Source organism: Odontomachus brunneus, unplaced genomic scaffold (genome assembly GCF_010583005.1).
Source record: "Odontomachus brunneus isolate Ranch 3 - 2012 unplaced genomic scaffold, Obru_v1 Obru_scaffold_264, whole genome shotgun sequence".
Lineage (NCBI taxonomy): Eukaryota > Metazoa > Arthropoda > Insecta > Hymenoptera > Formicidae > Odontomachus > Odontomachus brunneus.
In genome coordinates this window covers 179,068-193,539 of record NW_022639714.1, presented here as the reverse complement: position 1 = coordinate 193,539, position 14,472 = coordinate 179,068, and the positions used below count along the sequence as shown (strand labels likewise).

General features: G+C 31.6%; 2 protein-coding genes across 4 annotated transcripts in view; both read left to right on the top strand.

Annotated features, from left to right (window-relative positions):
* LOC116852993 (glycosyltransferase 25 family member) overlaps positions 1 to 10,872 on the top strand; it is a 36,362-nt gene extending 25,490 nt beyond the window's left edge. For both annotated transcript variants that reach the window (XM_032833835.1, XM_032833836.1), the window contains exons 6-10: positions 7,462 to 7,536; positions 7,770 to 7,827; positions 7,888 to 8,015; positions 8,746 to 8,949; positions 10,150 to 10,872. In XM_032833835.1, the coding sequence (XP_032689726.1) occupies positions 7,462 to 7,536; positions 7,770 to 7,827; positions 7,888 to 8,015; positions 8,746 to 8,949; positions 10,150 to 10,333 (649 nt within the window). In that variant the 3' untranslated portion in view covers positions 10,334 to 10,872. The remainder of the gene's footprint in view (positions 1 to 7,461; positions 7,537 to 7,769; positions 7,828 to 7,887; positions 8,016 to 8,745; positions 8,950 to 10,149) is intronic.
* A 1,104-nt stretch (positions 10,873 to 11,976) lies between these two features.
* LOC116852996 (L-xylulose reductase) overlaps positions 11,977 to 14,472 on the top strand; it is a 9,709-nt gene continuing 7,213 nt past the window's right edge. For both annotated transcript variants that reach the window (XM_032833843.1, XM_032833842.1), the window contains exon 1: positions 11,977 to 12,264. In XM_032833843.1, coding sequence (XP_032689734.1) covers positions 12,213 to 12,264 — 52 coding nt within the window. In that variant the 5' untranslated portion in view covers positions 11,977 to 12,212. The remainder of the gene's footprint in view (positions 12,265 to 14,472) is intronic.

Sequence of the window (14,472 nt, the reverse complement as noted above, 5' to 3'; positions counted from 1 at the left end):
GATTTAACTGCGTGGAAGAGAAATATTCTCTTCTTTACTAGCCGGAAGAAACCGGAGAAAACCAGAGGAAACCGGAGGAATTTAATTCTATTTACAGCTCAAAGAGAGAGGAAACAGAGTAACGCGTGACTTAACATTGACGATTACAATTAAACTCGATAGAAGGCTGAGCCGACTTTCCCGCTTCTCTGTGTGTCTTTGCTCTCGGTTTCTGCCGCTCGATGCCTCACAAGTACGAGAGGAACACAGCAGAATCCGTCAGAGCAGTTAATCCGTACTCGATGAATCGGTGCGCCCAATATTTTTCCGATACCTAAACCATCGAGAATAGACGGATTTTTTCGTGACTTTTATACGGTTTTTGACTTAGAACGTTAATATGCGTATTAGAGTGCTATTTATAGGAAAACTATAAAAGCAATATATAAAGCGGAAAAATTTGTTCCCTCCTCTATAAACGATTTAACTACACGGAAAAAAAGATTTGCTAATATATGGACAACTAAAAATATTAACTGCAGGAGCAAATTTTCTTGCTTTTATAGTAAAAATTATTTAGTTGTGATAGCTAAAAAATTTGCTAATTATATATATATATATATATATATATATATATATATATATATATATATATATATATTATAATACATTTAATTACATGTGCAAGACTCTGATGGTTGACTTTGTCTTATCAGTATTTTCCTTCAGCTAACATAGTTAAGAAGGGGACTTGGTTTATAATTATATTCTTTAACTACATACATGCATCCATTCCTTATTTCTACTCATCTAGTTACTAATGTTCCTATGATTACAGTGCCCCTCTTTAATTAACTTTACAATATCATCCTCGTTATCTAAATGCCGTTGTAATTTCCTTTTACAATTTTCTTAATTTCCACTAACCTACACTAACCTTTACACTACCTACACCTTCTCTCTATCTATCATGTCTAATTACACTTTTTTATTTCACGCTGAGCAGGTTTACACTAACCTTTACACTACCTACACCTTCTCTCTATCTATCATGTCTAATTACACTTTTTTATTTCACGCTGAGCAGGTTTACACTAACCTTTACACTACCTACACCTTCTCTCTATCTATCATGTCTAATTACACTTTTTTATTTCACAGCAGGTACTATATCGTCTTCATACACAATATTCCAAATTCTGTCCTTCTCTTCAGCTATCCCTTTATCTTTCCTCTTCCTCTACCTGATCTCTTTATTGTTCTTTTTATTTTTTCTTCATATTTTTTTCCTCCAATTTTCTTTCGTATCTTATTAGTCTTATTACTCTACTCTATACTTTCTACTAACTCCATAAAATTTTCCTTTACTCCCTATGTCTCCTTCAGCTTACATCATCGAGGAGTTTTCCATATTCTATAATTTTCCTTTTATTCTTTGCACTTCAATCTTCTTACTTGCACAGCACCTGTTCCATCAGTCCCTGTATCATCCTTCTTCGGTATACATTTATTTTGCTTCCTTATCCGATCCGATAACCAAACATTTCCTCTTTATTTCTTATATCCTTTTTTTATATCCTCTTATATCCTCTTCTTCCTTCATCTTTTGTGTACTTCTATTTTCTATTATACATTATCTATCATTTATTATACATTTCTTTTATCGATTGTTTCTTCTATATTATACTTGTTTCTTCTATATTAAGCTTGCTGTATTATCTATGTTACTCTAACTACTCGTTTCTTATGACGCCATAAATTTATTACTCACTTTTCCGCCCTGAATTTTGCTTTCTTATATAATACCTTGTTTTCTCCTTCACTTAAATTCTATCTACGCACTTATTTCTACATAATTTCTCCTATCTGATCTTCCATAATCAATTTAATCAAAATCATTCCAAACTTACACATCACCAAGTTAACCAAGTTATCAAATTGTAAAAAAATATTCAAAGATTGTGTATACACAATAATAAATATTACTTGTATTTCAAATATTTTGTGATTTTATATATCCGCAAATTTATCATAAGTTCATAATAAGCGCATTAAAGGAGGATATCGGAAAACGATTTTTTTTACTACGAGTAGAACCTAAAATTCTAAATTCCTAGGTTTTTAGGAAAAAATTCCTAAAGTTCTGTATGGTCAGCACATTTTAAATAGTAAAAAAATGGTATTACATCCTGGAAGTTCGGGGAACATCAATTGGAGTCAAACAAGCAAATTAGACGCTTAGGCAAGGTAGGTTTACGTATAGTAGGATGTTCTCATATTGCGACTGTTATATGGTATTTCAGTTATGCCAGACATCAAGAAACAATATCTTTGTCTGCTAATTACTTAAATAATTATTTTACCGAAGATACTAATATGATATTGAATGATCCAGACTTACACTCTGGTAATAAGAACGATGGATAACTGGTATTTATTTAATGCCTGGAACATAATTTGACGCGTCTCTTATTCTGTCAAATGATACTTTTTTTTGTATCTTTTTCAGTGTTGCTTTTATTCACACATGAGTTTTTAATAAAAAATAGATAAAAATAAAAAACTAAAGAAATAAAAAATAAAAAAAAATTAAAAAGGGTAAAAGAAATGGAGATGATAATCGCCACGTCCTCATTCGTGTCTCTGGGTCTGGCTAAGTGCGGTTCAGAGTTTAGGTCCAAAGATGAGATTTACGAGCTCATAAACTCTAAGTCTGTGAAATCAGAGTTAATAGGCAGATTTCAAAGTTAATGCTTCTGGATTACATGTGATGTGTTACTAAATTTTTTATTCATGATTTTCAGGTCTATAAGTTTAGATTTTATGGATTTGCGGCTTATAAATTATGGTATAAGAACTTAGGGTGTATGGGCAGTTTAGAGTTTATGAGTTTAGAGTTTATGGATTTAAGGTTTATAGGTAGAGAGATTATGGGTTTAAGATGCCTAAGTATCTAATTTGCGTGACTCCAATTGATGTTCCTCGAGCTTCCAGGACCATTTTGTGGTACCATTGACGTGTGACCATTTTTTTGGTACTATTTAAGATGTACTCGGTCATACAGAACCCAAATTTTAGGTTCCACTCATAGTAAAAAAATTGCGGTTTTCCGACATCCTCCTTTATTCAAAATATATTAGAGAGAGGGGGAGGAGATCGTAGTTTAACATTTCAATCAAGAGTATTATATAGTGTCGAGCCAACTTTTTCTTCGATGAAGTTTTATAATATTCTGTTAAAAAGAATAAATTCTTTAAAGCACATGATAATAAGCATGTGGTGAATATATTTCAAGAAAATAGCCTTGATTGAAAATAATTATTATTTAAGAGAAACAGAGCAAACTAAATAATCGCTTTTCTTAGCAGTAGAATGATATTTTTTGTGTGTAAGACCGGAAGAGAGACAGTTATTCTCACAGAGCAAAATTTCCCTTGTGTGTACGTCTTGTTCCAGTCCAACATTTTTTATATTTCAGGCTATTTTTTTTATTTACTTACCTGCCATTTTTATTTACTTACCTTTTACATGTTATTCTATTTTAATCTTGCGGTTATTTTCCGATCTGCTCGACGGCAACTGAGCTGAACACGGCTATCCTACAGTGTAAAAAAGGTGAGAAATAAGAAATAATAAAAACTTCATTTTTTACTTGAAAGTAAACAGGTTTGACATTAGCGGTACGATGATGAATTCACAAAAGTTCCACAAAGTAAGCAAGACAAGATAGTACCGAGGTTCCTGTCGCATGAAGTTTAATCAAACGGACATGACGGTGCTCTGGGGAAAGAATATCTCCCTCTGAAATGAGCATCCAAGAATCGGGAACCTGAGTTAGGTTGGGTTAATTAGGTCGGACTGAGTGCGTAATTTTGCCACCGCGTCATATAACCCTTATTATATCGCTTATACAAGCCATTTGGATCGTCCTTTTTTTCTCTTATATTTTCCTAGTCTTCATTACGTCGCACGACAAACAACGCGTAAATACATTAATATCGCGCAGATTGCCCGGCGGTCGTATGCGTATCGCGCACGATCTACGTAGACTTTTACTTTTTACTTCCCATTAAGGGGTCAGTTGGGGGATAATTTCTAACCTAATAGCGAATAATCGTGCGAATACATTCTCTCCCCGTCCAGTCTGAATCTAACGAATCTATCGAAGATTTTTCGTTTTTGTTGCATTAATTAATTGTTCTAGCTGTTGTTCTTACTCTCTAAAGTATAATCAGTGTATTATTCATTGAAATATGCGTTTAACTCAACTCAGATATAAATATAGTTATAAATATTTCAGAGGAAAATGTAGTGATTGTACTTTAAAGAGTGGAATGCATTGGATTTACTCTTCAATTTCGAGTGAAAATATTCACTCGGCGATTTAGAGTGGAGAATTCACTCTATATAAGTAAAGAATCATTCAGATTTGCTCTATTTTTCCAGTGAAATTTCAGTTCAAGAAATTTAGAGAGTAACTTGTGAAGGTATCGGAAACGTTACAAGAAATTCGTTACTTCCCAACCTTGACTTCTACACATATGCTATAAGTCATATTCGCCGAAGTGAATGACGGTCGAAGGACTAATCAAGTGCCTTTATTAAGTGTTTGAGTGGCATGCGAGTTTCGCAGAGGAGAGCTGTCACTTTAGTTTAATGGTAAGATGAAGACATTAACGTTGCAAGAGCGCATCGTTGAAACTGAAACTTTCGAAGTTCAACGTTCATCGATGCAACTTCTACAATGTGTTTGTCAATGTGTTGTCAATAATGACACCCTTGGAAAGTTGTACGACGCGTCAAGGTACACGCTGGCACACAGCATAATAGTATTGTGACTTCGGGGAGTTTTTTCGATCGAGAGAGATTTAACGAGCGGATTTTTCGTCCATCTGACATGCCGGGTTTTAAAAGGTTTCATTGATATGTTCACTTTATAATCCTTATCTTTCATTTGATAGAATCGCGCACGCCTATCCGGATCAACGTATAATTACTGAAAAACGTATAGCTGGTATGTAATTTGTATGATCGTTTACGTATTCACCGCTTTAGCATATTATTCATCTCACGTGTCGTTTTTAAATGTCATACGACATGATTAATTGCCTTCGGAAATATACAAAGATTAATTGAGCTAACAATACGTAAAAGAAATCGTATTGTTTTCGAGATATTTAATTTTAAATATGTATTGTGTAAACATATTTATAGAACTTCTAACATAATATACAAAAAATTTCTTTTAACTTGACATATTTATATATAAAGCAGAAGTTTATAAAACTGTCGGAATAGGGAAATAAACATTCTTAAGCATGTTTTAATGACATAAATTTACTGTAAATGTAACATAAATTTACCGTCAGGTTAAAAAGAAATTTAAATATTTCGATGAAAAATTTTTAGATTTCTTTCTTTTTTGCTTTTTCGTAAAACTGACAATAAATAAATAGAAACGTGGTATATATAAGTTGTCTGAAAATTCAAGACAGCCATAATATACAAACAGAACTCATAAAATTGAAGTAAAAAGTCCTTTACTATTTTACAAATAATACTCTAGATTTTTAAGTTAAGGAAGACCGTAGGTTTAGAAGTAATAATTTATATCCAATCAAATTAATATCTCTAGTTGTCTCAATCACACCGAGACAACTAGTAGGAGGAAACTAATATGTTGTCATGAAGCGAGAATTTTTATTTTTGAAGAATTATTCTATTTCTGTCTTTTTATGAAACAGAAGCATCTTTATAATCTACTCCTGGTAGCTCTGTAAACTTCTTAACGACAATGTTACTAACATGATATGTCGTTTTTCTACCATGTATTATATCTGCGCAACGAGAACGTAACGACAACGACATTGTCGTTAAAAAAAGCTACACAATAGGCCTTCCCTATTAATTAAAGAAGTTTGCTGAATGATTGTACGTGTTTTTCAATCTCCTTTAATTAATAATTCAAAAATCTATGTGGTAAAATGATAAAGAACTTTATGGTTATAAATGGTGTATAAATATGGTTATTGACGAATTAATAAAAAAATTTTTTTGTTTATTTATAATGTACTCGTTTACAACAGATGTCGTATCTCTGTACCGCTCTGTACATTATCAAGCGCGATTATTTATTAATTTTTTAAATTAATAACTCAAAATTTTGCATTGTTGTTTGCAAAATAATATAGAACTTTTTCGTTCAGTTTAATGGATTCTATTACGACTTTGTGACGATGTTTGGAACTTTCAAATACATTACTAATATATACATTATTAATGTCGCTACGAACCATATCAGATTTTAAATGTGTGCAAGACAAATATATATATATATACTATTTATCTTTGAAGATTACTGATTATCTTGAATACTGCTTAACACATAACTCACATGTAAGAATACATACTATTCGCACGCATTTACAATTCAGAATAGACGTTTACTAAATTTACCGCTGCTATACATGATAAGTTAGCGCCAGATAACCTCATAATGTCACTTCTATATTTATTACTTTCAACATAAACACTTATGCATTTTCAATTCAAATTAAATGAAACTGATCATTTATCAAATACAATATCGAGTGCATGCTATGTTCACTCTAATACAGTTCATTGGCGTTACATTGTCCCAATATTGATTATATTGAACATACGTTGGGCAAATATAGCCAATATATAGTCAGTATTGGTTATAAATAAAATGTGAATAAATTGTTAATATTGCGCAATATGATTGTATTAATTTTTGCATACATTGGGGTTACATTGAGCCAATATAATCCTATATATAGTCAACATTGGTAATAAATGAATTGCTAATATTTGAAACTCTATATTGGCTATAAAATGCAAGACGTCTACTTTGTAATATTGAGCCAATATTGAATGTATTAGAGCCCAATTGTAGCTAATATTGCCCCAATGAACTGTGCTACTAAAATATGTTTCTTTCTTTGCAATTGATACCGTCATTAAATGAGTGTCATACAACTTCTATTTTGTTTTACATTTTTTTATTTTTCCGTTACTTTTACTTATTTAATAACTCTTAGAATAAAAAACAATTAGATTTACAAAAACAGTTACCTATTATGACATTTACGAATTTTATCTCACTAATATTATTGCAAAATTATTATTTTACTCATTTTAAATGATTGCATTATTAAAGTACTGATTAACATAGAAATTAGCGCGAGAATCTCCTCTTTATGTAATGGACTTTAAATTGTTCCATTTGGCTCGACAAAAATGGAGAATTAAACCAGATGGAGAATTAATTGTGCGTATCGATTGAAAATTAAATCCGACGTGCTTGTAATGTAAATAAAAAAGAAAATGCATTTCTTTCTCTTACATCTCAACATCATTTCGATCTCTTACATCTCCGCTATGTCATTTCCAGGAAACCGTTGTCAATTCCCTACGGCGCTATATCCTTCGTAAATTTAATATCGCCTTATCATGTTCTAGAACTTTGAACGAGAGCATCTTGGAAGAATGGGGTGTGAAACCGATGCCGGACTACGCAGATCCGTATCACAAGAGGTGAGAGTAACAGAAAGAATTTAATTTCATTCATTGAATTTAAATTTTAAAAGAGAGAGGGGGAGAGAGAGAATTTAGAACTGAAGCAGATCGAGCTCATTAATTGATTATAGTGCGAAAGATATTATGTATCTATATAATATGGAGCTCATACATAAATTATTACTTCGATTCGCGTTATTTTTAGCTTCCACCAAGTGACTCGTGTAATCTTTTAATTTCTTTATGCGCAGACCGATGACGATGGGCGAGATTGGTTGCTTCCTCAGTCACTACATCATATGGCAGAAGGTAATGAGAAATTCTTTCGCGGAAGTGTTTGCCGATCATTCATAAAATATTAAATATTAGGTACTAGAATATGGCTACAAAAATGTCATGGTGCTGGAGGACGACGTCCGCTTCGAGCCGTTCTTCCGACAGAAAGTTCATTACGTTTTAACTGAGTTGTCCGACATCGATACTGAGTGGGACTTGGTGTAAGTTTATATTTTTTATATATTCGTTATTAGTTGTTGTTAATTTTAATATAACACTTATGCATTTCCAATTTAAATTAAATGAAACTGATCATTTATTAAATACTATATCGAATACATATCATGTTCATATTTCTTCTTTTGCAATTGATATTGACACCAAATAAATGTCTTGCAACTTTTATTTCGTCACTTTTAAAATATTTAACAATTTTTAACTTAAAATATTTAACACTTTTTAAATATCTAAAATAAAAATGATTGCATATTATAACATTTACAAATTTTATCTCACAAATATTGTTAAAAATTATTCTTTCGTCATTTTAAACGGTTTTATTAATAAAATATTGATTAACTAGCGAATTAATATAAAACACATGTTGTATATAACATATTGTACATAATGTTACATTGTTGAGTGAGAAACTAGAACAATAATGTGATATTGATGTGGACTTTTACTACAAAAATGGTAATCTCCTAACTATAATTCTTTCAAAATGCAATTATGTAAAAAATAAACTAAATCTATGATGCAGTTACAAATATCAAGCACTTTTTTTCTTAATATATATTATCTTGACCTACAGGATTCTGAAATTTATTTTTCGATCACTTTTGCAAGAAAAATTTCATTTTGCTTGATTCAAGCTAGTCATGTGATTGAACGATCGATATAGATAAGCGAAACCTAAAGCTGATGCGCGATTAAATCGTTGCGTTCTAGGTATTTGGGTAGAAAACGACTGATGGAATCAGCGGAGAGTCGAATACAAGGCTCTAAGTTCCTCGTACGGGCGGCATACAGTTATTGGACACTCGGCTACATTTTGTCGGACAGCGGGGCGAAAAAACTGGTTGACGCTATGCCTCTCGGGAAATTAGTCCCTGTCGACGAGTATCTCCCTATACTTTCCAATGCGCACCCCAAGTATGTGAATTGAATAAAATTTCGCAGCACATCGTAAGTCACGACAGGCAATTCTGAATTTCTGGTGAACTCGACATAAACAAATCGCGCGCTGATGAGTCGCAATTTAGGATCGCGGAATTCGTGATTGGCTTCGTAATTGCTGCACTGTCGCGTTCGCAACTGCACATAGAAAAATATCAGGGTTGGGTAGTAACTAATTTGTCAAAAGTTAAAATAAAAAAGTAACTAACTATAAAATAAATAAATAACTTATAATTTGACTTGGTTCATTTTAGATAAACCAACTTTTAACATAAACTAGTTTTAACTTTAACTTATCAACATTTTTTATTACTTTACACAAATGAATAATTTATCAAAATATTAAAATCATTGTGAATTACTTATTGCTTTGCTATGTCAAGTAAGAAAAATTAAAATATTTAAGCCAATAAAATTTCCTTTATTTCTTTAAGTGCCAGTGTTTTTTCTTGTGTGAAATCACGAGCTCAAAACAGTCGGTATTTCTTTATTAAAGTTTTTTCATTATTTCACATAAACCTAAGATTAAAAAGTTAATTATACAGAAAACGTATATTGTTTTGCACGTTTAACTTTAATAAATAAATCTAACCTAACTTTTAATTAAGTTACTTTTTGTTATGTAACTTTTAATTTAACTAAGTTAATTTTATGAGCTTTTAACTTTAAACTTAATTTAGTTAAGAAATATATTAACTTACCCAACCCTAAAAATATGTGCTGCATTCAAATAAATGTTACTTGTTTCAAATATTTTATAAATCTACATACCTGCCAATTTATCATAAGTCTCTATCATAAGCATCAAGTTTATCCAAAATACATTTTAAATCCCGGAAAGTTTTGCATTTCACTCAAGAATATTGATTTAAAAGAAAAATTCGATTTATTTTTTACATGGAGCCAAACCTACTTTTCTTTCGCTAAAGTTTTATAATATTTTTATAAAAAGAATCAATTTTTCTTTTGCGTACATGATATTTTCTAAAATTTTCAAGACTATTATCAAGAAAATATTCTTTGCTGCAGATAACTAAATTTTAAAAAAAGAAAAATAAATTGAGAAAAATAAATCGTTTCTTTTACCGCTGAAGAGTGATATTTCTCTGTGCATGATTTCGATGAGTCTTAACGAGCGTATGATATATTTATATGACACGATTGTAATTTTATTAGGGAGCAGTGGGCAGCACAATTCCCTATTCGAGACTTGATTATATTATCGACGAACCCACTTCTGGTTCATCCGACGCATTACACCGGCGAAGACGGATATATCAGCGACACGGAGGACTCTAAACTCATACAGGATAACGTAGAGTCGCAAATTGTCAAGTCGCAAACTCGGGAGGAACTATAATCGACCGGAGGCTACGAGATAAAAGGTATTAGGAATTATCTAGTCGACGAAGTCGATCTGCAATCAATTTGTGAATTTAACAGCAGATCTAATAGTATATCAAGATAAAGCATGCTCACTGATGTACACTGCCAACAGTTCGAAGTCAATAACGATCAAACGTAAATATCTCTAACAGTACAAATATCCAAAAGACGTGCAGAGTATGTGCTGAGGACGTAGAAACATCCTCAGGACATTCTTGGGACGTCCCCAGGACACCTTGTGCTGTTTGGGATAAGTCATACCTTTTCGCAGCAAAGATAGTGGCCATATTTTCGAGCAAATTTAGATTTTATCTCGACATTTAGCTTTCCGTAAGATGTTTTTATCTAATATTAATACGCGAGATTGATTCGCTCGAAAACCCTCGTATGCGATACACACATACACAAACGCGTTTTTATATTTTTATATATCGTATTAACATTATGAATATATATAATTGCCTAATGTTATGTAAATGTGCCAATGTTATCAATATATCTATTCTAATATTATTATTATTATTATAATTATAATTATGCAAGATACTCTTCAAGCAATTATCTATTCTTTCTTGACAAGAAGTTTATGTAGCGGTACTTTGTTTATGAGAATCTGAAGACTCAGTGGAATAAAACGAGGATCGGATAAAATAATCTTGTATATAAACCAGTTGGTAAAAAGAATATCAGAGATGAATTTAATGTTTAATTATTATGCGCAATGAGAAATATTTTTGATTTTTCAGATATCTTTTCTCAGTGTATAAGTTATTTCATTCATATATTTTGCAAACAAAATGGCGAATAATTCTGAAATTTGTTATGTTTCTATATATTAGCCTTTAATATCGTAGAGGTTTTTCATGAAAATCTCTTTTGTAGTTCAAAATATTAAAAACAGAAATTAAAAATAGCATGTTAACCTCAAAGAACACGTGTAGAAGTGTCGAGTTCACTTGAAAATACCTCAACTCTCGAATGAACAATCATTTTTTAATTTCACCAGCAATTAGGGTAACGTTTCACTATGTATGCAGGACAGATTTCATCAAGTTTTCATGTGAAATCCGTTTCATAGTACAATTACTTTAAACAAGATACGTGTTACGAATTAAGTAAATGAAATTTGATTATATCTAAAAGAGAAAAGCAAGAATTTGTTACCTCTTTCAATTTTCCGCATCGGATTATCTCGCTTGTATTAATTAATCGATTAATCGACGATCCGCTGTTAGAACAAGGGCTGTCACGATAAATTTCTCACATACCGCTGCTTCTGTTTGATGTAGTGTGCTATGTGAAGTAGGCGCGTCGACGATTCTCGCGTGGTCGTTAAAAGAGTTTTAAAGTCATTTCACACAATTGCATAAGCGTGATCGTAAGCGTGGTTGTAAGTAATTACAACAACCAATGCAGAATAAAGTAATCAGTGAATAAAACAGTAAATAAAATATTCTAATTGGCTCTTATATTCACGACCACATTTACGCGATATGGAATGATCTTTATTGTACGTTATCTGTGTTACACTAGAAAGATTTAGTGCCAATAAACCTGCCGTTATTCGATGAAAAAGCATTCAGGAGTTTCGAAAGGAGAAATGACGTATTGCAGCGATACAAGTGTGTCGCGCAAGCAGATAGGTTTATCGACATATGCTGTGCATCGTCGTAACGGTCACATAACCGCGTCCCTACCAATTCCGTCTCATTTACTTCGTCGCGCGCCGCGCGCACACATCTCTGCGGGAGGAACGTCGAGGAAGAGCGTGTCAAAGATCGGAGATAAACTTATACAGCTCTTTCACATCATCGTATGATAATACGATTCACGACAAGCCACGACCGACCATCATGAACATCAACTTCGAAGGAAAGCGTATTCTCGTGACCGGCGCTGGTCAAGGTATATCTAATCAGATGTCATGTATGTCTAGCATTGTAAGTAGAATTATACGATTTTTGATTTTATGCATATTTGCGTAAGATTGCGAAAAGTATTAAGTTGGTGCAAAACGAATTTTAACGTTTGTCAAATTCAAATAAAATTAATGAAATTATTCGAGTCATTTTTAACTGTTTGATCACATACCGATAATTTGTATTATGCGAATTATTGATCATTTTTACGTATAAAATAAATAATATCGACTCGGTATTTTTTCAAACATCTAACAAGGATTTCCTATCAAGAAGTTAAAGGCTTTTCAAATGTACAATAAAACAATACAAGAAAAATAAGAATCAACCGTTATTACATTTATTTACAATTCAAACGTTATTACTTCGTTATATCTTAATGTCCTTCACTGGAGAGAGTCCAAATCTTAGGACCGAAACGTTTGAATTGTAAATAAATGAAATAACGGTTTCATTAAATATATAACTTCACTTGTGCGATCGACGATTGATTCTTATTAGCCTTTTTCTTGTATTGTTTATTTCCTATGATCCTCTTAAAAGTAGTTGTACTGCTAGGTATTTTCTGTGATTTATTTATAAATTTATCATTTATCAAATACACAAAATTATGTTTTACGTTTTCTTTACGTTTTTTTATTACGTTTTTTAAGTGATATAGATGATCACACAATATGAGCAATTTTTATATAGAAACCCATGTCTGGAAATGTTTCATTTGGAAATTACAAGCGTTGATGTGTGTAAAGTCAAATCTTTTGCTGATCTTGACAACATTGATAAACCACAGTTAAAGCCTTTAATGACGTTAGAAGCGAGAAAATACATGCTAAAATTTCTTGCGAAATACGTTGGAATAAAAATATATATCTATAAAGTAACATTTGTACACACATAATCAATTAAATAAATTTGTAAAATATTCCGTGCACTCTTCTTTTGCTCTAACAATCAATGATTTATTGTAAATTAATCTGAATAGAAATAAGTGAAAAAATAGATTAAGAAGATAAATTGTATGTCACGTTAATTTACAATAAATTGTTGATTGTTAGAGTAAGAGAGAAGTGCACGAAATATCTTACAAATTTGTTTAATCGATTGCAAGTGTTAATTTATATATATATTTTTATTTTAATATATTTTGCAAGAATTTTTGGTATGCATTTTCTCGCTTCTGACGTCGTTAAAAAGAAATAGACAATGCGAGAGGCCAGGAGCTTTAAAGCCATCGTACATGAAATGCATACGCATAGTACAGATGCATGTATGTATAATATATGTATAATATAAGACTATCTCGACCAATGAGTATGCTCTGCAAATCAATATGACTACGTTAAATGCTGATTGGTTCAGACGGTTATTGATATGTATGTGTATTTATGCTATGTACGTTTTTGTGTACAATGACTTTTACTTTCGGAAACGATCAAGGGACATTATGTTATTTACTTTCATATAAACCTTGATGTTACGTGGCAATATTTGTAAACATTATTAATCATGCGATAACAGAACTTTCCCAAGTAGAACAAATTTCTTAAAGACGTCTTAAAATGTGTAAAAAATAAACATAGGACGTTTTTAAGTTATTTTTAGAAATTTATTCTACTTGAATTAGGTTTCTGTTCTTTTTAGCTAAATTGCCTGAACTAGTGCAGATTGGTACAGTAAGTTAGAGTGAAACAAAATGTCTCACTCTAACTTATTGCAGTGTGCATCAGTTCAGACAATTCAGTTGAAAAGAACAGATCTCTTGTTTACAGCCAGCTGATGTCGGATTCAAGGCTAATGCATTTTGAACATTTACTGTAATGTGTACTGATAGCAATTATTAAATTGTAATGAGCTAATTTAATTAGAAGTTCATAATGCAATAATCTAAAATGCAAAGTTATTATTCTGTAATGACTTAGACTAGTTATTACACATATCAAGGTTTGTAATTCCCAAACGAAACATTTCTGGACATGGGTTTCTATATGAAAATTGTTTATATTGATCATCTCTCAACTATCCCTCGAAGTTTGTAACAAAGTTATAGTTACACGTATATCGTTCACAATGAAACACAATACTGTTATACAAATACATTCGAAGTAAACACTTATGTTTCTAGTAGCACATGACGTGTTGACGTTCAAAAAACTGAATGAACTTTTTTCTGTTTTTCATTTCATTATTTTTTTCC